Source organism: Anopheles moucheti, chromosome X, assembly GCF_943734755.1.
Source record: "Anopheles moucheti chromosome X, idAnoMoucSN_F20_07, whole genome shotgun sequence".
Taxonomy (NCBI): Eukaryota; Metazoa; Arthropoda; class Insecta; order Diptera; family Culicidae; genus Anopheles; species Anopheles moucheti.
The window spans coordinates 12,767,198-12,790,859 of NC_069142.1; the positions used below are offsets into that span (position 1 = coordinate 12,767,198).

Consider the following 23,662-nt stretch of genomic DNA (forward strand, 5'->3'; position numbering starts at 1 on the left):
AAAAAAAACCTATTCGACCAAACGGAAAAACAAATCGCTAGATGTAGTTTGCAGTGCACTTACGATTTCAGTACACTACTCCCGCAGCTTCACCTCCTGCACCCACGATACAACGGACCTATAAGCTTTAACCTCTTAATTAGTGATATCTAATGATATTTTGTTTACTGCTCCACACCAGTCATCACTGGGCACTGGCCAGCCATCCGTATACACATCCATATATAAACATACACACACACACACTCTCATGCGGGACAGCCGTATCCAAGGTGCCTGTCCAACAGCAAACGGAACATGGAATCAATCACAGCACCTGGGAAATGTACCGCATTGCCCCATCCGGTCAGTTTCACGGTTCGAACACGATCAGGCTATTATCATCGTGCTCGTCCGACTCGCGTTCCGACTGCTCCTGGTTGCGCTTCCTCCGTTCAGTTGTGTTTCCAGCTATTAGCTGTTGTGAGTGGTGAGGTGGAAAAAATTACAAATGCAGGAAATTATATCAAAGAGACGATCGCAGAAACCGATAAGTCAGCTACATATATGGACATGAACGCCTGAAAGTATGTAATATTTCTTTCTTACCTTTGCATCACCCCCTCCCCCGCTATTAACCGCACTGAATGACCCAGAAGAAAGAATTGCACGGCATTGCATACCTTCAGGCGTTAATGGCCGGCACAGGAAGGCGGGACGCTGTGCATTAAATTTATGGCAAGCATTTAAAGCAGGTGTAAATTATGTCTTTTATTGCATGCGCATTGCATACTTTAAGGTGTGAATCGTGAATCAACAGTTACTAAGCATCCCACAACCCACCTTACCTTTATAGTGAACGTCCTTGTACATAGTTGCACATATTTTTCCCCCCTTTTCCTGTTTGTTTCGAAAGTCAATGTTCGTCCGTACCGGACGATGGAGCAGCGGTTGCGGCGGTCGGAAGTTATTGCCTAGCGGTGCCTTCGGGTGGTCTGGACCGCCCTGCATTAACCTTCGCAACGCGTGCAGCTGCAAGAGTGTGTTAAGCAATCGATTAATGATGGTTCGGCAGCGAGATCGATGGAGCCAAGCCATACCTGTTGTTTTGTGATGTAGATGGGTTTGTTCATGACGATCCAGGTGACGGTTTCGTAGCACGCCGGTGCCGTCGTCGAGCCCTCGTACGTCATGTAGTGTTCGGTGTCCGGCAGCAGATCGCGCACGGATATTCTGCGTACCGGTGCCTCATCCCCACCGTACCGGATCCTTTCGAGCTGATCGGTCAGCATGCGGAGCTCCGGGTTGGAAAGATCGCCGAGCTGCAGTAGTATGGCGACGCCCACGATACCTTGCGCACGGTACAGCGCGTCACTAAAGTTGGCGTACAGCTGGGAGTTGTAGCCGAAGATTTGAATCTACCAATGCAAACAAAAAAAAACGGGAACGCAAGGCACCGTGTATGAGTGGTGGGGAATTGTGTAGATGCTGCGCAATATGGCTTACCTCCGCTGGGAACGTGTATCCTTCCACGCTGTGCTCCGAACCGAACTGATCGTGCAGCCCGTAGTGTACGTGTATCTCGTGAAATCGATAGCGATAGGAGAGTGGACCACCGGTAAGGTTCACTGGTATTTGTGGCGTACCGTACGCCGAGGACGTTTCGTTGTCCGCGGTGAAGATAACGCTGTGGCCTGTGTTGGTGATCGTGCCGCTGATCTGTATGAAGGACACATAAGGACTGAGTTCGGTAGTATGGGTAAGCGCACTAAAGCTACCTACCCGGTGTTTGTCTATGTGCAAGATGCGTAGATTTGGATCGAACAGCAGTCGCTGAGGTTCCAAGTTGACGGGAGACTGTCGTCGACCCTTGTTGCATAATGACCACTCCGGGTTGATTAAGCCCCAGAAGGCCGGACCTGTGTGGATGTGATTAAAGGTGTGTTAAATATGACACTAGTAAGGAACCGAAGCACGAAAGCGCTGAGTTAGTGGGAATTAATTGGATAAGGTATTTATTTTATTGGAAAATGCCTCAGCAGACATTCGCTTCCATCGCTAACTGCTCACTTTAAAGCGATTACGCGAGCTCAAACACCCAATGGAACAACTGCAGTAGCCTAGTAGCCTGTTGGTTCCATCAACACAACAACACGCTACACCACAAACAGACCCGGAAGCGTAACATTTGAAGGGTGATGAAGTAATCGTGCGGCTAAACGAGCACTTCACACTGTTCTCGAAGAACACACAAACGGCGGCCCATCCCTCCGAAAAACCTCAATGAGCTCGAATCCAAATGGATGGTTCATGAATATTTGATAAATCGTTTATCTGTGCACTTTTTCGCTGCAGACAGGGGTTTTGCTACCCCTACCGTTGGTACCTTCACGCTGTCTTAACGAACTGTACTAGTAGGCACTGTGGTAGGTAGATTGCAGGGGTTTCCATCCATCCATACCAGACTCCCCGGTCTCCCCCTTTTCATAAACCATCAAAAACTACCGAGATCGTAAGATAAGCGAAGAAACAAAATGCTGACCAGCATAATGGGTACGGTCAATGTTTACCTTTCACTCTGTGCAAATGGAAGAAGGGCGATGGATTTCTATGCCCCGAATGCCCTACCATTTCACCTCCGGTGTTATGAAGGTACTGACCGCATCGCTCATTGCTTTTACCTTCTTCGGGTGCCGCGTTCTTGCAAAACCACGAAAACTGATGCTGCAATGATACAGTGCGCTGACTCACGTGCGGTGCGCTTACGTGACCATAGGTTGTCGAATTTGACCAGGTTATTGCCCACAATGAGCAGGCATGAAATATATGGGATGTGTTTTTTTTTTGTTGGTTTTTTTATTCTCCACCTCTCTCTCTCTCCATACCTTGGGTCAAACTTTTATACATTTATCCTTCCGATGCGACCAGGAATTGGATCGAGCGGTACGATGTGTGTATGACCAACTCAATTCCCTTCCACGGAAGATTTAATACAAACGACCTCCTGGTAGCCTTTAGTAGTAGCTACGGTATCGGGAAGAATCGTCACCTTGCCATACAGAAGGATATTTTAGAAATTAGATACCACAAAGATAGACCACTGCAGGTGTGGTCATGGTCCAGTGTCCGGACCGTTGTTGCGGACAATAGAGCGAGTCATCCCCAGCTTCGCAATTGGAAAGATTCGTGGTAGAACATTTTTTTATTCTACAGAATAGTGTAAGTGATCCGGCGTTGTTCCTCTGCACAATGGTAAAACGTCAACGAAATAAGAGTGGGAATGATAGAGAGAGAGACTAAAAACCTTTCACGTAACGAAGATAAAACTAGCATCCGGAAGCGGGAGATGCAAAGAAAACAAACATCTCCAAGGAGTTTTGCTTCCCAAAAGCCGAATAGCTTGGGACGTTTATTTAGCCAGAGAGGTATAGTGCACACCTGCAGAGCACCAGAAGGATCAGGGGGGGAAGAATGGTCAGTTGCTTCGCTGACATCAACGATACGATCATTTGTCATGATAAACCCAGTGTCGGAAGAACCCAACAACGGTACGAGGGGCTACACTGTCGATGGACCTATTCATTCGAACCCCACAAACCACACAGTGCCGTAGGCTATCGGGGCAAAGGATGACTTCCCTAAAAGTTTCACCCGGTACGGGATGAAAGCATGTTTTCTGATATATACATATATTCTTTATGTTGGTTTGATGCTTCACGTGTTTTTTATTAGTATTTTTCGCACCCGGGGAGGATGGGAAAAGTTGAAAAGTTACAAAGGAGAGTACCTGCTCCCCAGTCCACAGTCGCACCACCGCCCATCAATTTCGCTGCCAGTGTGGTCAAGCGACTTTTTTTTCCTTCTTGTCTCCGATGCTAGATTTCCTCTTCGAGCTGAGTATCGGTGTACTTGTAGTACCTTTTGTGTTTTTGGTCTCGAAATTCTCTCCATGTTCCCGTGCTTCAACAACGGTTGATTGGGATAACGAAATTATTGTGCTGGCATCTTTACAGCGCATTCGTTACATGTACTCGTTATTTGTTGTGTGGTTTTTTTTCTCCAGTGGTGTTGTTTATCTACTCTTGCTGGACTAGTTTACAGAGCAAACAAGCTGAAAACAACAGATGTAACAGAATATTTGCTTTTGCTACCAAAACCGGAATTAACGGCGAACCCTGCAATCAGAGGGTACGTATCGGTATAGGAGCGGTTGTTGAACGTCGAAGTCAGAGGTTGGCAAGTTTGTTCCTTATTTGTCACACATATATTGCAATTACAATCCCATGGTGATAAACTCTTTGAATTTTCCCCGAAAGGGAACCTCTATTCTCACTTTTACTGGCAATATTACGCCTTACATTATGCAATGAGTAAGCAAACAATGCAACAGAGTAAGAATAAAGGACGTCACAATGTGTTTTAGATTGCATAATAACAGGCGTTAATTTTTCAGTATAGGGCATTTAAATTTAAATACCATTGAATTTGTTTAGTTTTGTTCAACTTTTAGCCTGCTTACTAGTGTGTTTGGGGTCAGTATTTTAATAGAAATAATCATTTAAGTGGCATATTTTTGTGGGTATCAAGCAGCATAATTTAAATGATTCGATTTTACTAGCTGTTTGATAGTAACAGCACCAACATTTAATATCAAATCATCCTTCAACTTCTTTGAGATCGTGCTTCGCAGAATTCGAGCCCGTTTTACAGTATTACGATCGTTTCGCAAGTAATTTCAGCTTTTTTGAACGTGATTTTCCCGACCGCAATCGTTTAAATGCATAACGCATCGGTTTTGCTGGGTTTTCTTCGCATTTCTGGACATTTTTTTGTACGTTTTTTAATACTTTATCTCTTGATTTTTTTTCTTATTAGCAGAATAGCTCTTATTTTCTCTTGGAAAAAGCCGACTTTGGATACAATAAATAATGTTCAAATGGCATGGCACTACTACAAATAGTCTTTCCTTCTGTTGTTGCTTCTTTTACTAATATTCTTTTTTTGTTCCTTTCATTCCTTTCTCTTCTTTCTTCTCTCCTTGTTTCTTCATTTTTTACTTTCCTTCCTGCTCTGTTTTATTTTTTCCTTTCACGGGATTTCTTACTTCATTGTTATCAGTTTATTTTAAGTTCGTTTAGTTATAAGTTAGTTAATAAATTGTTAAACCCTTGAGGCACACAATAAATTACATATGAAATAAAATGAAATGAAATGGCGTAGTTTGTCATTCTGGAGGGCACTTTCATCTAAAAAAAAGCAATACACAAACTGTATTATACACGTATTGGTGATATAACGCTGAATTTTATAGAAATCAAGTGTCATTGCTATATATTTGATCACAACTCTACATCTCATCATACACGTTAGAAGCAACAAAACTGGTCAGGCCAAGAAATTAAAGATTCCTTGGTACTGATTATCAAAGCAAAAACATGAAAACAACCCTTTCTTTTCGATTGCAATATTGAACGATTCTGCTTCATTGGCGTTGACTCGTCCAGCCCGTACTGCTACATCACGATGACGCTTACCCCCGGGGCGGTGCTAGAGATGCGCATTAATTTAGATTATTTTTTTGGCATTATCCACACAACCCGGCAGCAGCAACGCCATCGCGACCCGCCTGGCGTTCCATTAATCTCACCGTGGAATTGTTGCAAACCGTTCTTTATTGATTGCAATTAGTCAGCACTATTTCGGGAGCAATCTAATGGAACGCATCATTAGCGCCGATCGTGCTGCCCCGAAGGACCCAAATCACCGTGGAGCGCCTTTCGATGAAAGGTTGCATTAACCGGGTTCCGAAAATTTCCAACCGTCTGAGATGCTGCGCAGTGTTTTGTTTCGCGTTAATGTTTCTCACCCGGACGAAACGTTGCCTCTTCGTAGCCGGGGATGGATGGATTGGCTACCATCTTGAGCGATTCCCAGCCCCACCTGCTGTACCGCCGTCGAAGAACAATGGGGTTCGGAACTAGGGGGTTGAACCGTTGCCCGTAACCACGCTGTTTCGCGCGGTACGGGGTGAAGTATTAATTTGATTAGAATCTGCATTTTATTTTACCCCTGATGTACTTGCCACGCAAACATCGGGAGTTATAAAATGCCTCCCCCACGGGTTGGGTCGGTGGGTCTATTGACCCACCTTGAGTATCTCAAGCAACTGGCAGCGCCGGAAAGGTGAAAGAATATCCCCCCCCCTCCCGATGTACAAGTTTCGATGTTTCGAATATTTCCACCGAACGCGACGATTCGCGAGAGCTTTTGATGAAAACTCGGCCTCCCCAACCGATATCCCACAGTGGGTGGGAAACGTGCGGATGATTCGAAATGATTGAAATGCAAATTTTACTGCCCCCTATCAAACCGCCGTGGTGTACCGGGGGGAGGGGCGCAAATGAAGGTCTCCGCAGCAGAAGCTCATAAAGGAGGAATGTTCATCTCATGTTCGAGAACCGAAGGAACCAAACCGGAAAAGCAAACAAAAAATGGCACCACTAGAAGGAACCAAAAAAAAATAAACAAAAAGGTCGGATTGTTTTCGTCGGATTGGGGGCTTTTATCGGCAACACGGCCACTCTCTTGCAGCCATCGGTTCTGGAGCAGCGAATCAAAACTACCTGTTTTATTATCCACCTTCCTCAAAGGTGAATGCCGTTCGGGTGGGTGCCCCGGATATTAGCTTCCCACCCAGGGCGGGTAGAACGGTCGCCAAACCAAACCGCGCTCGGCCGAACGTTTTCATAAAAAATAATGTGCCATGGGGCGGCACCATCCCCTAACCAGCGTGGCGATGGTTTCGTGGCGTTTATACGCCGGCACGCCGGTGATTAAGACGAGTAAAAACCGTCGCCTTAAACGGCAACCAAACGGGCCAAACCTTCCGGATACCCAGACCGGGGGGGCGGATGGCGTAACGCGCGGAAACGTCATTTATTGCCCGATCGTTTCCTTTCTTGATGAAATTGATTCTCCCGGAAAAGTTGAGTAGCTTCCGAAAGTCAGCCGGGCGGTCACCGCACCGTCCCGAATCGTGGCGGCGCGGCACGATTGCAGTGAAAAGAATTTTGTCATTAAAACGAGCACCTCTAAGGTGACCGTACATTGGTTCGACCCGGTAGGGAAATAGCGCGACAGGGGGCGATGGGAAGGCAGAAAATAATCATTCTTTCCGATTGCGATCAGGTGGATAATTGCGTTGGATTGCAGCCCGGGCTGTGCAGGAATCGTTTGATGTGAGCCCGTGCTGAAGCTGATCCAGAGATCCCGTAGTATATCAAACAATGAGCAATGTTCTGAGTACTTCTGGGTTCTTCAAGGTATGTTCGTTTTAAGTAGCTCACGATGCGAAAGCGTAGCCGTCGAGTTCATTACAAACTAATTACTTTCTCTACGCTTTTCTGCCATCCGCCATCATGGTTGCTCTTTTTTTGGCGATATTTAATCTATTCCGCCTGAATGTATGCAACTTTCATTACGAAGCATTACTATTAGGATGCTGTTTTATAACGTCCTGTCGAGACAATTCCAAAAAAAAAATGGCATTGTACTATAATTCTTCGAACTTTATGCCTGGTTGAGCACCTGCAAAACATAGTAATTCACATAACTTAATGACTGCCAGTTGATCTAATAACGGCCATTCGATTCGATAGAGCCAACGGGTGCTTTCAGCGCGCACCAAACCCCGTAGCATCAAAGCTAAACTAATTCCGCTCTAGCTTTAATCGATAATTGGCTGGAGGTGACCGTACCTTGCGCCCTAGCCAGCAAAATCCTTAAGCAATGAGCTTATCCTATTCATTATTGAAATTAATTGTGAGAAAACAATCACATGCTTAACATCGGACCAGCACTCTGTTCCCTCTCTCTCTCTTTCTTGCTAGCCAATCTCGGCAGATGGCAGACCCTCCGAGTAGGGAGGGATCGAAGTCTTCAGCCTCAGGGTGGGGGGGGCGTGTGCTTGCCACTGGGAACGTACCCCAATGCGAACGGTTTATTCCGGTTGTGGGTTCCCGGTAGCAAGTTTTCCGGTGAATAATAAGCAAGACAAATACACTTACCCGAAATGCCATCGTACGTCCACCATTCCTCCCAACTGACCGCAGATATTGCTGTTGAAAGGGGGGAAAGGAAAGAAGAAAAAGAGAAAGAGCATGAACATGAGGATGAGGATTGAAATGAAGGCAAACGCAATCATTTGACAATGTCTCAATGTATAATGAAATGGTCAACGTAGTAATTTATCACGAGTGTCCTTCACCCGTTCGAATCTTTTTCCTATTTTCGTCAAGATAAGAGCTTGGGCTGTGAGCTCCTGACAAGCAGTCGGTAAATCTACCACATTACGAAGCAGTGGAAAACAAGGTTTTGGCCTTGGTTAATATTATATAAGATGTTTATATGGAAATTAAATCATCAAAGACGCATCCTGTCAATTAACAATTGGATTACAGTATGGGAACGCCTGAAGTTAGGCAACCTGTATATTTTTTCACTCTTAAACGGTATTCATCCAACTAACATTGCATACTTTAAGGCGTTTTTCTTAATAAAATCCCATCAAAATTCCACCAACAGAAAATTAACTCGTTCAGCGCTGCAGTTTAAATCACTCGAACTCGAAACCTTCTGCAAGATTCCGCTGGAGAAGCGGGTTTTAGCCAATTTCAACCAGCTCCTTCGCCGTATCAATAACCGTTCGATGGGTGACGTTATGATTTTCGTTGCTGAAACGTTCCAGTGCTCGAGTTTCGCATCGACAGCTACACCCAACGGTTCACATTTTCTCGTACCGCAGCTCGTCAAGTTTGCGAACACAATTTCCGGAAAGTAGCAAAATTAAACGATAAATGATGTAAAGTGCAACGGCGCACGGTGGTGCGTTACAGTAACGCTACCAGCAGCGAAAAAAGAAAGCAAACTCACCGACATGTTTGATGGTTTTGGTAGCACTTTTTTTTGTGTTGCTGTTTTTTTCCACCAAGCTCGAGTGCTTAGTCAGTCAGTCAGTCAGTCAGTCAGCCCAATGCCAAAAACTTTCGCACCGCGCTCAGCACAGGCACCAATCACGGTTTGATTATAAATCCGGTCAATTTTGTTCCATTGCCAATTTGGGTACGTGTATACAACCCGGTGCACGAAATTTGGCTTTAATCTGTTCCGGTGCGTTAGCTCCATTTGACCTGGCGCGTTTGAACGATATAATTGTGCTTAATCTCAGCTACAAACCGGGGGTTTTGGTGGAAGGAAATTACGATTTCGGGGGAAAGTTTTACCAAGCTACTTTCTGCTAGCTGCCTAGAATCGATGATGGATGTGTTGAGATGCACGCTGGCCAATCACTTTAAGTCTCCAGAGTGTCCAGCGTGGGAGGGTTCGGGTGAGCTGAATTTTACCATTAATTAACTGACCGAGTTACTGACCAAGAGGCGTACCACAGGTAACCTTCAGGGGTCAGATAACAAGGCTTCTAAGGTTAACCTGACACGTAGTTAGACGATAATGTCTACCGGTTTGGATATCTCGTTTGATTTCTTTACCTTAACCTAACCTTTATGCGTTCCCGTTTCGTCTAAAGAGTCTTCAGTTTCAACGTAACAAGCGCCTGATGTGCAGCTTGAACTGCCAGCTCCAGCACCGGTTAACGGATTACACATTTTAAACTCCGAACGAAGCTATTCTGTAGCCTATCCAGAATGGATTCTAGCCTGCCTCTAAACACCGCCGTCGTAGAGGTGTGAGTGATGAAATAACTCTGTGGCTCCGTTGCAGCTACGTACGCTTCGTTCGCTGGGCCATACCTTGCAAACACATACCGACACAGCACTGTGTCCGGGCCCAACCGGACAAAAAGGCCTGCTGCACCCATTCTAAACTCTTAGCTTTCGTTGCCTCTCTGCGCCACTAATTCCCGTAGGTCTTGCCCAGGCAAGATGGCTGCTCGACGTAAAGCCCGAAACGATAATAGTACATAATCACAGGGAATTTCACTTAGAGCAAAACGATTCTGCCGGGGGAAAATTCAGCAGCGTATGTATCGTTGGAACGTACACCCGGCACAGCCAGACAATGCAGCCCACGACCCACATTTGGCGTGGGTTGCATTTGCAAAACCGGTGAGGTGTGCCGGTAGTGGTGCTGCGTGTTGCTGTGTACTCTGATTACAACCACCAACCGGAGAGGGTGGAAAATCCTATTACGGAAACAGCCACCCTCCTTTTGCGACTCTTACTGCAGGTGCGTCGAGGATGACCTTAAAGGGTGGGCAAGCAATAGCTTCACACTTACCATCTCGTGACCGAAACCCACAGGAGACTTGGCTTATATGATTCCCTGTTGGGTGGGGGGGACTGTTAGGGGGGTGGATTTTTTTTCATCCTCAAAAAGATGCTACTCTCATTTCAGTCTCCAATCTTCTGTCGTCGAAAGACAACCCCCCCCCCCACCCAAAAAAAAAACATCCCTGATCCAAAGAATGACCCAATTGTCCCAGTTGCACTTTACATCTCTTCCCTCCTTCTAACTTCCAACAAAAGGATTCACAGCGCCGAGAGTGTGTTTACCCTTTCGTGTGGTTTTGTTGGAAGAAATGTTCCTCTTCTTTCAGAATAAAATAAACAAAAAAATCAATGAGCAATACACTACTCCCTCGTAATGTTTTTGTTTTCCCCCGGTACTGGGTGTTGAAGGTGAACAACACAGTGTTCGGCAAAGAACTGCTTGCCCCCGTAACGAATCGAAACCGAGACGAACCGTTCACATCGGTAAGATATCAAGAGGGCCAGCTCTTGAAGAAGCGCTGAAGTGACGCTTCGTAAACCCGGATGTTTGGCGGGAAATCTCACCAACCCCCCTCAAAGCGAAAGGGCCGGGCAGCCGCAAGCCACAAAACTCCCCAAAAAAATACACCACTTCGTCCATTTCTTCCGGCACGGCAAGATAGCGATAGACTAGAAGGCTTAGATTCAATTACAAAACCACTCGTCCACTAGCCCCTTCCGAACGGCTCGGAATGATTGGAAACAGTACGCTTCAACCACCACCCTCAATAAAACCCCTTGAACGATGAACCACCGACGGGTTCGCCCCGGGGCAACCCGAGTCCTTACGGGGAAATGGATGCGGAAAGATGCTTTTCAATTATATTTGCCCAAAAACCTTTCGCAGGCCCACATTCGCTGTAATCCTATCGTACGAGCATTTTTCGCATGGCCCGAATAATTTCGTTCACCACTGACCATCTGCTGCACATTTCACTCCTCCCCCCCCCCCCCCCCCCACCGAACATCAGGGGATGGGAACATTTTTGTGTACAAGAGAGGAATTAGGAGAGGGGGAGGGAGGGATGGTTGGAGAATGGGTGGATTTTGTTTCGGATTTCGGTGAGCCGACGGGCAGCAGCACTGGGATGCCTTTTCCAGGGTGAAACCGGCTTACTGTACACCGGATTGCATAGATGAAGGCGCGCTCGTATTTTAGCGAATATTTTGGCAACACCGGAATGGAGAATGTTTGGTGCTGGAATTTCGAACATTACTAGTAGCTAGTAGCTGCGATTGTACAGGTGTTGACCATTTACACTCCACCGGATTTTTTTTGTTTGTTTGTAAGGGAATGAAACACATCGCATTATCCTTGTGTAACATTTTCGGTTATCGTTTAAACCAAAAACCCCCGGGATTGCATACTTTTAGGCGCGTTATTCACGCAATGTTTGCAAAGGGTAGAAGGATATTGGTATTTTTCGGGTTTGTTTTTTTTCTTTCTTTTGGTTTATTGATGAGTGTCAATTATCCCGCAACGGAGGTTGTGTGACATTTGAAACGATTAGTAAAGCCAATTAACCTTTCATCCAGTCACTACCTTTTGTTCGCAGATTGACCCGAAAAAAAATCCTTTTGCAAACATTACCGAGCGAGACACACAAAAAATCATCAGTCACAAACGAAAAAAAAACAGAAGCTTCCAGTAGTGTGAGTCGCACGTGATAGTGATTCATTTGAACATCCTTTTGTTCGTCGCGTAGTGCTCCACCGGCTGATTCCACGGCACACAGAAAAAAAAACCACCCCGACTCACCGAAGAAGTCGGTTCGACAGCTGGCTAGGCTCCGATCGCACCACCGCGTCTAGTCCCTGAGACCAAATCGCACCAATTTCCATGTCAAACAACGTGTGACGTGATGTTTTCCCTTGTTCGATTCATCTCGAGCCGCGAACAATCATTCTTTCCGCCCGATGGAAAGCCGGTAAACCGTTCGCGAAGCGGATGTCGTTCGGTTCTTCGGTCCAATTCCAAAAAAAACCGTGGAGAACGGGGAGGAGCAAACAAAAAAGAAAGGGAATAAAACATATAAAATCACGCAGTCAGGCACAGGAAGTTCATAAACGTTAAAACTGTCCCCTGTTGCCCGCGGCCGGCACGTACCGATTGCGTACCGTTGCTGATCGTGAGCGCATTCGTGATTGAAAGAAGCAAATTAAAGCTGTGATTTTTAACGCTTTTCCACTCACCGTCCACACCCCACAATATTCGGGGGTTGCTCAAAATTATGATAATGAGCACAATTATGGAGGAAGCGATGTTGTGACGGGTGAAGCTACCGGCACGGCCACTGTCCTCTAACGCGGTGGTTTTTACTTGGTCACACCACTTCCCTGTGGAATCAATCGTGTTTTTTTCCTGGTTTATTTGCATAGAGCGGAACCCTCCCCCACCGGGAAGGAGAAGATACAAAAGAACGAAACGTCAATTTAATCCCATCACGTATGCGGAATGAATCGAGGCGTAAATTGAACGCACAAATATGCACATGCTTACCAAAATACTGCGACCGGATTTGTTCGTTAGTGTTTAATGATTGCCGATCGTGAACAAATGCATTGAAATGTTTCCCGCCCGGCTATACGCCGGGCTATTGTTTCTTTGCCAAAAGAGGCACATTTACGCGCTCAGGATTGTGTATCTTTTCGGCCACAGCAGCTAGTGTGAGATAAAGCTGGTGTGATGCGTAGTGCATAACTTTCGGGCGTAACATTTCACGCTTGATTTGTTTTTAGTGCTGGTAACGTTAAAAAAACACATGCGATCCCCAACAGCAGCTCAACTTCAATGGCTGGAGTGCCCATAATTATCATTCTACCCAGAAAAGGAATAAAATAAAAACATTTATTTGGAAGTCAATCGATTTAGCCTACATTTAGGCTCCAATTTCAACATTTCTGCGTCCGATACGAAAGAAAAACAAAAAAAACAACAAAATCCCGAAAATCCCTACAACAAGACACGTGTGTACTTTTGCTTTCTGTTTTCAAAATCACTTAAACTGTTTCCATCCCAGTGCGGCAAGCAGTGGAACGCCGCTGAATGGTGGGGTGGTGGTTGGGAAAAGAAATCCCCTTCGAAAGCGTCGTGCTCAGAATACTGCATCAGTATGGAGGAAGTCAACATCTACCGCTGCTCAAGTAACCCCTGATAACCGTTTAAGGCGTTACGGGGGCTGAAACGAAGGATGCGTTTGGTCGTAAAACATCCACTAAAGACGCTCCCTTGTGGGAAGAGACTTTAGAAAATATTTAGAAAGAAAAGAACGAAACAACAAGAAACCCAAAAAAAAAACACATAGAATCGAAGGGAAAAAACACACACTGTAATCGATTTCAAAACCTTGTAGCATGGGATGGGCCTAAGCCACTCCCCTTTGACAAACAATAAACAAACGTAAACTTCACAGCGCTCGGTGTCTGTGTATCAACCTGTCCATCGCAGTGGCTTTGATGTACTGTTCGGCTGTCATAGTCGGTGGGATCGAAAATCGATAAGTAGAGCTAGAAGTCTATTTACATTGATTGCTGTACGGTGACAGGAGGCGGTGACAGCATACGCCTGTCACTGTAACAATGCCCCGGAATGTTACACTCGGACGCACGACAGTCAGAAATTACACATCTCACGAGTAATCAGGGCGGGTTTAATTTACTTGTTTTTTTTTTTCGTCCATTCGCTTTGTTACGGTAAGGCGGTTGAGGATTGTGCTGAATTACATGTGAAAATGTTACAGAATTTACACGACCCATTGATTTCTGCCAGTAAAGCCAGTCAAGAACACGTTTAATGAGTTTTATTGTAAGCGCCTAAAGGTATGCAATGCGATGTACCTTTATCGCTTAACACGGGTGATATGTCCCCGTTGCCAGTTTCAAGGGTTGTGCTTTCAATGCAAAATGGTGGCGAAGATGAAATCCTACTCAATCTTTATCGCATAAGGGTATTACGAACTTCTATTAATCATAGTCTCTTTCGTGATATTAAAATAGACATGTAGTTATACGGATGGTGAAAAATGACTCTAGTATTAAAATGTAGAAAAGTTCTCTCCATGCTCGTTACATTTACCCGTATCGATCTAAACCCATATTTTCATGCTCATTCCAACGGTTCGGTCTCAGGTACTAGACGCTGACACGGCCCTCTGCTCCGCTATAAATCTCCAGACGGTCACCGCCTTCGATGCGCTGCCCCGTACTCCTCGTCCGCGTGTGCATTTCGCACTGGTCCAGCCCGCCTTGCCAAGGAAGCGACAGGAACTAGTGTCCGGTTCGCCCTGCGGCTACCGTTTCCTTCCTGTTTCCGTGCCCGTGCTGCTTTCGGGATCAGTTATGCTTCTGGACGTCGCCAAACGACCAGGCAAGAACCGGTGTTATTAGTTACACTTTTACCGTCACCAGCTCGGTTTCTCGGTATAACCTTCAATTGTGAAAAGTAGTTTAAAGCATTTTGAGCACACTAATTCGTCACTTCAGCAGATATAGTCGCGGGAACCAGGGTACGTTAAGTGAAATTTTTGCCACCAAGGATCGTATCTACCGTTCGTGTGCAGTTAGTCAGCAGCAAACCACGCTAAACTTAACCCTTTGCCGTCGACGGCGCTATGAAATTCCAAAGATCTTACTGTTTGGTGGATGGAGAACCACCTTAGGGTTTGGTCTAGGCGTCTTCCGCACCAGGGGACGCTACAAACTCGTCTCCGTTCGAAGCAGCGCTATTTGAGCCGGAGTAAATTGAAGGCGCAGCAGTGTGGTTTGCTGAACGCTGCCCCAAACCCAATGCGAAAACAGGGCGAGTGTGTCCATAATCCCAACGGCAGCTAAACAATGGTGGGCACGAACTTTCCTTTGCGTCGAGCAGCCGGATTTTGGGGTCGCGAGGATGAACGAAGCGAAAAATAACACTTTCGTTCAACACCTGGCGTTTATGCAAAGTACGCTCTTCCGGTTTGCTGGTCCCTGGGTCCGGTTGCAGCCATTTCTTTTTCCTTGTTTTTTTCTAGTAGCTAAAAAGACGGGAAGCGCCACTGTGGAAAGTGGCTCGAGGCGGCCAACAAACATCTGATAGCGACTTCCAGCAAGTCGGCCAGCCAAGCGTCTGGTGCTAGCACACCTTCGAAACGCTTGGTGTGGGGTGATTTTGTCCCCCAAAAAAACGACAAGATAAGATGACGAACTGGGCTGAACGGGATCGGTTGGTTTGGGGTAAAATATTGCACACTTTTTCAACTACCCTTCGAAGCCTTTAAATCGATGTAAACTGTGCAACGACTCAAAGTAAATTTGGAAGCGTTTAAATGCCATAATGCGATGGGTGCCCAACTAACGTAAACTTTCGCTATATTTTTCTACTCTCAACACGCAGTGGTAGCGTCGACCCGATCGATCGGTATGTTATCGGGCTAGTTATCTAATTACTCATATGCCACCTCAGCCTCGTGCTTTCGTGCCATTTTCTTATGCCTTCCTTGTGGCCGCTAGTGGCTATAAAAATTAACCAAAAGACACATTGGGCTGGAACGGAAGCACCAGGCACAGGACGGCAGCAGCCACAGGGCGGCAAACGGTGGAAAGAAACAGGAAGCCAATTAGCCTCAGCACTGCACCAGAGAAACACAGCGTGAAGCACACTGCGAACTGGGTGTGAAAGATTTAATGATTTTCCCATTAGCGCGACGCAATTAATGGCAACGCGCTGGGAAAGCGGTTGGGGTAGAGATAGTCATAGTTATCTGCCTCGATAGTGCCGACCCGATCAGCTGAACCGCGAACTCAACGACGGTTTCAACCACCGTCAACACTGCAGAGGGAAACAACCGCTGAGAATGAGGTCGGAAAACCCCCGAATGAAATTATCTTCATTCGAATGCGCCTGAAGGTATGCAATGGTTATGCATATCGGTTTTAATAAGCGAACTGATTATTATTGCGATGTTGTAAATACTTCTGTGAAAATTTTAAATAAAAGAACACAACACTTTACTTTGCTACTAAGTTTTACAAAACTTTATATATTTTTTACAATAATTTTATATATTTATATTTATATTATCCTTGTAAGAGCTTGACTCAATCGATTCATTCAGCACAACCCCTGATCCTATCCTATTTATGATGTCAAAACAAATTAGAAAACATCATCAGTATCTTCCAACTTAACCACCTTTCCTATGTGAGTGCTTGATGTCACTAGACCCCCAAATTATTTTTTCGCATAGCTGTGTACCATCCCTTACCCAACTAGTGTTTTTGCGCAACGGTAGTCGAACACTACCCGCTGCTAGCATGCCCACCCATGACAAAGCGCGTTCGAAACGTTCCAAACCGTATCCAAACCCATCAAAACCCATCGATAAAAAGGGGTGCAGCTCGCGAACGACGTCGCTTCCGGTCAGCATAAATTCTTCCCCGTTAGAGGTGTGGCGTTCCTTATTTTTCGGTCGATCGCACCAGGGGCTCGTCCGCTGGGTTTCGGTTGTTGCGGTGCGAAAGCAAAAAGAAAAAGTATTTGCAATAGATGGTAAGCAGTTTGAGTGGGTGAAATAAAATTTAACATCCACCGGGATGGGGGTGGGCCAACAAAATTCTCTACACGTGGTATTTCGATGGTACACCATTCATTTTACGGTCATCTTGCTTCGCCCTTGCTTCCATCTTATCGTGCCTAGTGGTTGATTCGTTACCGTGGCTAGTCGCTTGGGAAAACAAAGGAGTGCCGGTCGCCGGTTTGTTTTCTTCTCCGCGCGCGTTATCCATTTTGAAGGGAATTATGTCGCATTACCGAGAGTATGTTTTGGCCAACGAGGGATGTTTGTAGATTGTGTAAAAATTCCAACCCACATACGATCATTCACCGCCCATGCAGTAAACTTGCTGCCTTGTTCACGGCATAGCAATCCAAAACGTTCAAAAAAAGGTGCCATAAACGGAGCAACAAAGCGAAAGGAGAGTCTGTTGCTTTTGGGTAAAGAAACCGCCACAAGTATATCAGTGGAAAATTAAAATAACATTTACTCAAAGCGTAATGAGGCAAGCGGGGGCTGATTTCTTCACATGTTCACATCGTACCCAGGGAAATGGGAGTGTGTCGGGGCAAACAAGTTTGCCGTAAACCACGTGAGGATGTACCGTGTACCATTAAGGATGCTTCTCAAACGCAAACGCCACCGATCCACCTGGGATAAGATGAACCCGCCCTGTATACCGTACACGACATCCCCAAAGGTCCAAAAACTCTTGGACCGTTCCTTGGACTCTTCGACTCTCCAAATGCGCTTATTGCATCCATTTCCAACGCTCGCTAGACCAACTAATATCACCAACAGCGCCAAGCAGCTGGAGGGAATTACAACAAACCACTGCCCCAACAACGGCAAGAAAAAAACAACCACCCCGGACATGCTGACAAGCGCCACCGGCACACCGGCGGTGCTCTAACGACTCCCAGCGGGTTGAGCGAGAGAACCGCACATTTTCTTACCCGATTATACACCGGTAAGGCAAAACAACAACAGCAACAAAAAACCCCCCCTCTTATCCAGCCGGACTGGAACGCAACACCGGGAATAAGGAAGATCTACCCTCGCCATCCTGCAACAGCAACGAACGGTTCATGCAGCAAACCTGTATCAAATGACTGTAATTAGACGGCCAAGCGGGATTTTCCGGGTAAAACTCCGAAACAACGCTTGCCACTTGACCTCACAGGGCAGGCGAGAAGCGGCAGCAGTAGAAAGAAGCGCACCGGAAGACAGTACGCTATGGGGCCTTAATGTATTCCGACGGGTAAGCGAGAAAATTGCACTGTAAAGGAAGATCACGGGTACGATGGGTGGTGGGTGTTTGTGTTTTGGTAGCCTGCCTGAAATGGAGTTTGCTGCTTGGATAATTTTTTCTTCTTCTCTCAACCCACCTCCAAGGTTAGAGGTGTACTTAGTGTTAACAGCGATTATAAAGGCATGACGGCACCGGTGACGTTTGTGTGTGCTAATGTAGTGCGATCTAATTGTTTTATTGTAATTTAATTAAGTGTAAGAGGCTCAATAATCATCAGCAGGACAGCAATGTTTCTATGCTGGTCGGTGATTAACGAATGGTTGCGTGGCATTGCAAAAGGTTGAGAGCAATTTACGTTATTTTCAAAGTTTTAATAATGCGACTATCCCCTCTTTAGTGGGGTATAATAATGTATAATATCTGTTTTACTAATGACAGCATATTGCATACATTTAGGCGCAATATACTAAACGATCGTTGCATTTTTTACTTATGACAGGATATTGCATAAATTTAGGCGCAATATACCAAACGATCGTTGCATTGAAACTAGAGAAGCACAATGGAGTTCAATGGACAATCTGAGTTAGTCTATTCAGTCGAAGACAACAAGCGCTTATGATGTTTCTTATCAATCTTGTATTGTTTGCGTCTCAAAATTTAAATTACGGAGACTCATGAACAACCAGTGAATAATGAAGGTCTGGAGCTTCAGGTAACTTCAGTGATAATTTAAGTGATAATTTGACTAATAATTAATAATCACTAATAATTTGAAAGTCTCTTTCATACACATGCAACTAAATGTTAATTGTGAAATTTACAACGCAGAATAAACGAATTATATATAAACCCCATCGACCATGTCACAGGCAGAAAATAAACAAACGCCATGACAGCATAAGTGGAAAATCAACGCAACATGTTCGTTCATAGACTAAAGTCCTGATCTACAAACAAAATACATTGTAACGCGATAAAACGACAGTGTGTTGATTGAAGACAACGGAAACCTACCGTACTAGCTACTTCTAGGAAGGATTTTTTTCTCGCCCCCATCTGATCCACCCACACTCACCGTCCCTCTCTCGCCGGCATGCATACGTTCACTAGCCAAAGTTTATCATAGTTCACCGTAAAATGGTGGCGGTGAGAGAACATTCGGTTGAGCAACATCAGTGACCGATTTGCATAATCGTGTGATGCAATTGCAATGTCGTGACGGTGTGGGACGGTGCATGGAGGGGATGTACAACTCCACCCGAAGTACACCTTCCAGACAGGCGACTGGATCCCAAACGATTTTCCCAGGTAAGGGATTTTTTTTTGCTTTGTGGTGGTGGAAAATCGGAAAGGAAAGGAAGGAAACAGGACAACAGTTTTTTTTTATATTTCATTCACCGACGACACTCTTTTCGAGTTGAGTTGGAAAAGATTGCAAAAAGGAAGGAAAAAAAAATCTACATGTGTCGCATAGGTGGAGTAGGATCATCACACGCTTTCTGTTCTTTTAGTTTCCATTGCTTCGCCGTGTACGTTCGCTCGAGTTTTGTTTGTTTCTTGTTGTACGTTTTTAGGGGGGTGGGTGTTTTTTTTTGGTTTTTGCTCCTCTCGCATGGCTATGTGCATATGATGAGTTGTTGTGTACGGTGAAGCGCCATGTAAAACACCTGCCGGACTTGGTGCGGCTGTATGTGTGCTTCAGGTGTTTATGAAATCTTTCACTGAGCCACTCAGAGTGGAAAAATGGGGGGGCCACGGACATTACGCTGCTGTTCGGTGGCAGCCGAAAGAACGAAAGCACCGGAAGGGACGAAATAAAGTCCGTAAAAGGATTTCCTTTGGTGACATAAACTATGAGCGTTGGGCGCTTTATTAGGTTTACCAGCCCGTAAGCGTTCTACCCCGTTTTGTAAAGGTGTTGGTACGCTGCTCCGTCTCCCGGGCAAGGATGATGAGTTGTTTATTTTTATGTGATGGCGTGCTGTAAAAACATGCAGCGTTGGTGCGACGGGAAAATGAGGAGGCGAAAGATAGTGTGTCACGTATTCCATGCGGTGTGTGGAGGGGTTTTTCTTTTTTGGACGGTGGTAAGCAGCATCCGTACGGTGCCTGCCGTGCAATTAACCAATTCTGGCATCCGACCCACACCCTGCACGAGCAAGCAGGAACGAACCGAACGAACGTCAAACACCGGCCAGTGGTCGGTACCGGTACGGCGTGCTAATGGGAGGAAAAGACTAATTTAACCCTCCTTCCCGCCATCTTCCATCTGGCCCTTAGGGCCAATCTTTCATCGCACCCGTCACCCATTCGGTCGCTCGTAAGTGCTCAATTGTGCATGTGTTTTTAAGCAGTCCAGTCGTGAAATAATAGTGAGGAAAGGCAAATAAAAGTAACTGCCCCCTTCCGGCTCGACACGGGTGGGCTGCTTCTAAATTTATATCTTACTTCCCCGTTTTATGCGTCCATCAATCGCTTGTCCGACAGCTATACCAACACAGTAGACTGAGGGCACGTTCTAAGAATCAGATCCAAGACAACAATCCTTGCCTGAATGACTTCACTCGTTAAAAGAAACGAACGTGAAATTGGAAAGGTCATTTTGCCGTTCCGGTTGCGTGAATTTAGGCGCTTCGCTGCGCGGATTGCATATCCTGGGGCTGATTAATAGTTGTGCAATAAAAACTGGCCCCAGAATGCATCACACTGATTAAAGTTATCTTGCCACACTCTTTAAAACAGCTTACCCACCGTATGCAGGCAAATATCGACCAAATAGGGTTCCTCCCGTACATCGTACCAGCAAAATGCCACAAAAAGCACCGCACTAACCGTGCTGATGCTGGTGCAACGTTGTTGCTTTATTTTAATCGAAATTAGTAAATGGTTGCGAAAGACCGTTCCCGCGATGATGTGTGTGCATGATGAAGACCTACACAGCCCATGTGAAGGCGGGAAGCGATCAAGCAATAAGGAAAAGCGAACGTTCCTTTATCGCATTTTTACGGCCCCGGGTATTTGATGCGCTCCGGCACGTTAAGATGTAAGCATATTTTTAACGCACACAGCCTGCACATAAATGTTGAAGCCTTCCCAAAAATACACACACACACACACACACGCACAGACCCACTCTTCTTGCCACTTTTGTCCAACCGTCAGAAGCACTCGTAAATGTGTGGGACGGCGTAGAACTCAACATGGTGGCAGTTTTGGAGTGATGCGAAGCGTGCGAAAATTGTAACCTTCCACCAGCTGCGAATATCCTTTTCAAGGTGTCTGGATGGAGTGAGGACCAACAAAAAAGAAATACACGAAGCGAAACAAAACCACTTACCGGGTATCTGGAGCAGCAGCAGCAAGGTGAGCGCTTTCACGTTAATCAGCAGTCCCATAATTTCTGGCTTTTCCTCCGGTGCTGCGGGATGCTGGCTGGTTTAGCCGCCGGATAGAGCGGCGCCGGGCGAATGGGGAACGAACTGCACGTCCGAATGTTCGCGTGAACCGTTCAGCGCACAAACACACACAACACACTGGCACACACCGTGCGTCCGAGTGGCATACGAGCGCATGCAAAACTGCACCAAAAACCCTCTGAAGGTCTCCACTGCCGGTACTGGTCGGTGATCGCGTTCCGACGCTGACGCCTATGGTGTTGATCGTTGTTCAGGGTTTGATTGATCGGCACCACCTCTCGCTGCTAAGCATGCAACCGGCACAACCAGAACCTCACACGACCCCCTTCCCGGTGCATGCGATGCGGGCGCTTTTTGAAATGTAAAAAAAAACGGGAGAGAAAATTGAGTAAAAAATTGAAAAAAAAAGTATTCATAAGCGTAAAACAAAATTTTACTTAATATATAGTAGTACTTAATAGTAAAAAAACAGTAAAATATGTGTATATTGTTATATTTACTTATCTCATTTATTTATAATTGCATAACTGCAGGCGTATTTTAATACCCCTAAAAGTATGCAATTTATAAGCATAATTCTCTTGATGGCATATTTTACAATATTTTGAAACTTTTATTTGATTTAGTTGCGTTTTTTTTTTAAATATATAAATATGAAAACACTTTAGCTGTCAGAAAATTGACTGACTAACGTTTGCTAACCTATTATGCAACTGCTTGTCCGGTACTAGATTTTGTGTAGCCTGTGGGCGTGGCTTTGGGGCTTGTGTATTATCAATTAGCACGAACAAAACCACCAGCAAAAAAAAGAACGCAAATTGAAGCTTTCAACACCCACTACCAGTTTTCCTTCCCTCATACACCCCCCCCCCCCCCACCCCTTTTGCGTATCCTTCCTTTCGATTGCACTCCCGATTGCGGCACCTTAAGGGCAAGATACCACGGCAGGAATTCAATATATTCGAACGAATTATTCCACATGTGTGCTGCTAGTTCGGGAAGCCGACCTTATCTAATCGATCATTTCTATGCGCCCTTGCGCCAACGACGAAGCGAGCGAAAATAATTACTATCCGGCACGGAATGCTGACCCGTGCCAGGACCCCGGTGTCGATAAATAACGGTTCGTTCGATTGGGCTCCGGAACCGTACCGAAGGAACCGTACCGGGGAAAATATATGCACCCTTTGTGCCGCCGTGTGTGCTTGATACACCTTCACTGTAAGGCAACACAGCGGTACATCCTTGGCCCGAAGTTTTGCGAATCAACAGCGGTGTATTGTTTTGGAGGTGTATTCCCTAAAGAGCGCGCTATTTATTGCAGGTGAAAATGCATTGATGGAAAACGTTAGTGCAAAAAACCTGGAGGAAGCGGATCAGCTTCTGCTTGCAAAGTGAAATGCTTGCTGCAAAACGGGCGGAAAAATTTATCTAACCTCCCCCTCACTGGGAAGATCGCTATCGAATGTCTCATCTGCTACACTCCCATGCACAAAAGCATCGTTTGAGTGGCTGAAAAACCAACCTTTTCCGCCAGAAACTCAACTTTACCCAACGGTGCTGATCAATTAATACATATTTATTCGCGGCTAATTGCGATGCAGGAAGCCGTCCTTGCCGATGGCTTTTCCTTTCTGCCAAAATAAAGAGTAAAACTCCCGACCGAACTACTCGCGTTCGGTCGATAAATTTCAAAGCAAATCATTCTTCTCCACTCGGGTCGCTGTGTTGGTTGTCTTCCTTACTGCACCGAAGACGGTGCACACCTTCCACCATCCGCTTTCCCACGCACGTGTATGTGAATGCTGCATTAAATTGCAATACGATTGCCACTTCTTCGCTGCGGTTGCCGGAGAGAGAGCGCGCGCGCGCGCGCCACACCGCGCTCAAAGATTAGTTGGAAAAATTTAATAAACATAAATTATCCTGCACACTTGCACACCGGGCACGCTCCGTTCGGGACTGGGGACTGCACACACACCCAAACTGCATTTCGGTGCATCTTGCTGGTTTACCGGTTTGGGAAAACCGCTCCGGACCGGTATTTTATCTACCCTGGCAACCCGGGCGCTGCTTAGAACGAGCATTTTTTTCTCCCTTTTCCGCCTTTGCCGGTGTATTTTTCTATGCCTTCCCCCATATTTACGGATGGCATGG

General features: G+C 45.8%; 1 protein-coding gene across 1 annotated transcript; it reads right to left on the reverse strand.

Annotated features, from left to right (window-relative positions):
- Positions 1 to 434: 434 nt before the first annotated feature.
- On the reverse strand, positions 435 to 21,661 carry LOC128307158 (carbonic anhydrase-related protein 10). Its single transcript, XM_053044895.1, is given in 7 exon segments — positions 435 to 457; positions 828 to 1,011; positions 1,080 to 1,397; positions 1,486 to 1,698; positions 1,762 to 1,898; positions 8,046 to 8,096; positions 21,427 to 21,661. Coding segments are annotated over 7 exon segments (1,161 nt in total).
- Between the last annotated feature and the right edge of the window lie 2,001 nt (positions 21,662 to 23,662).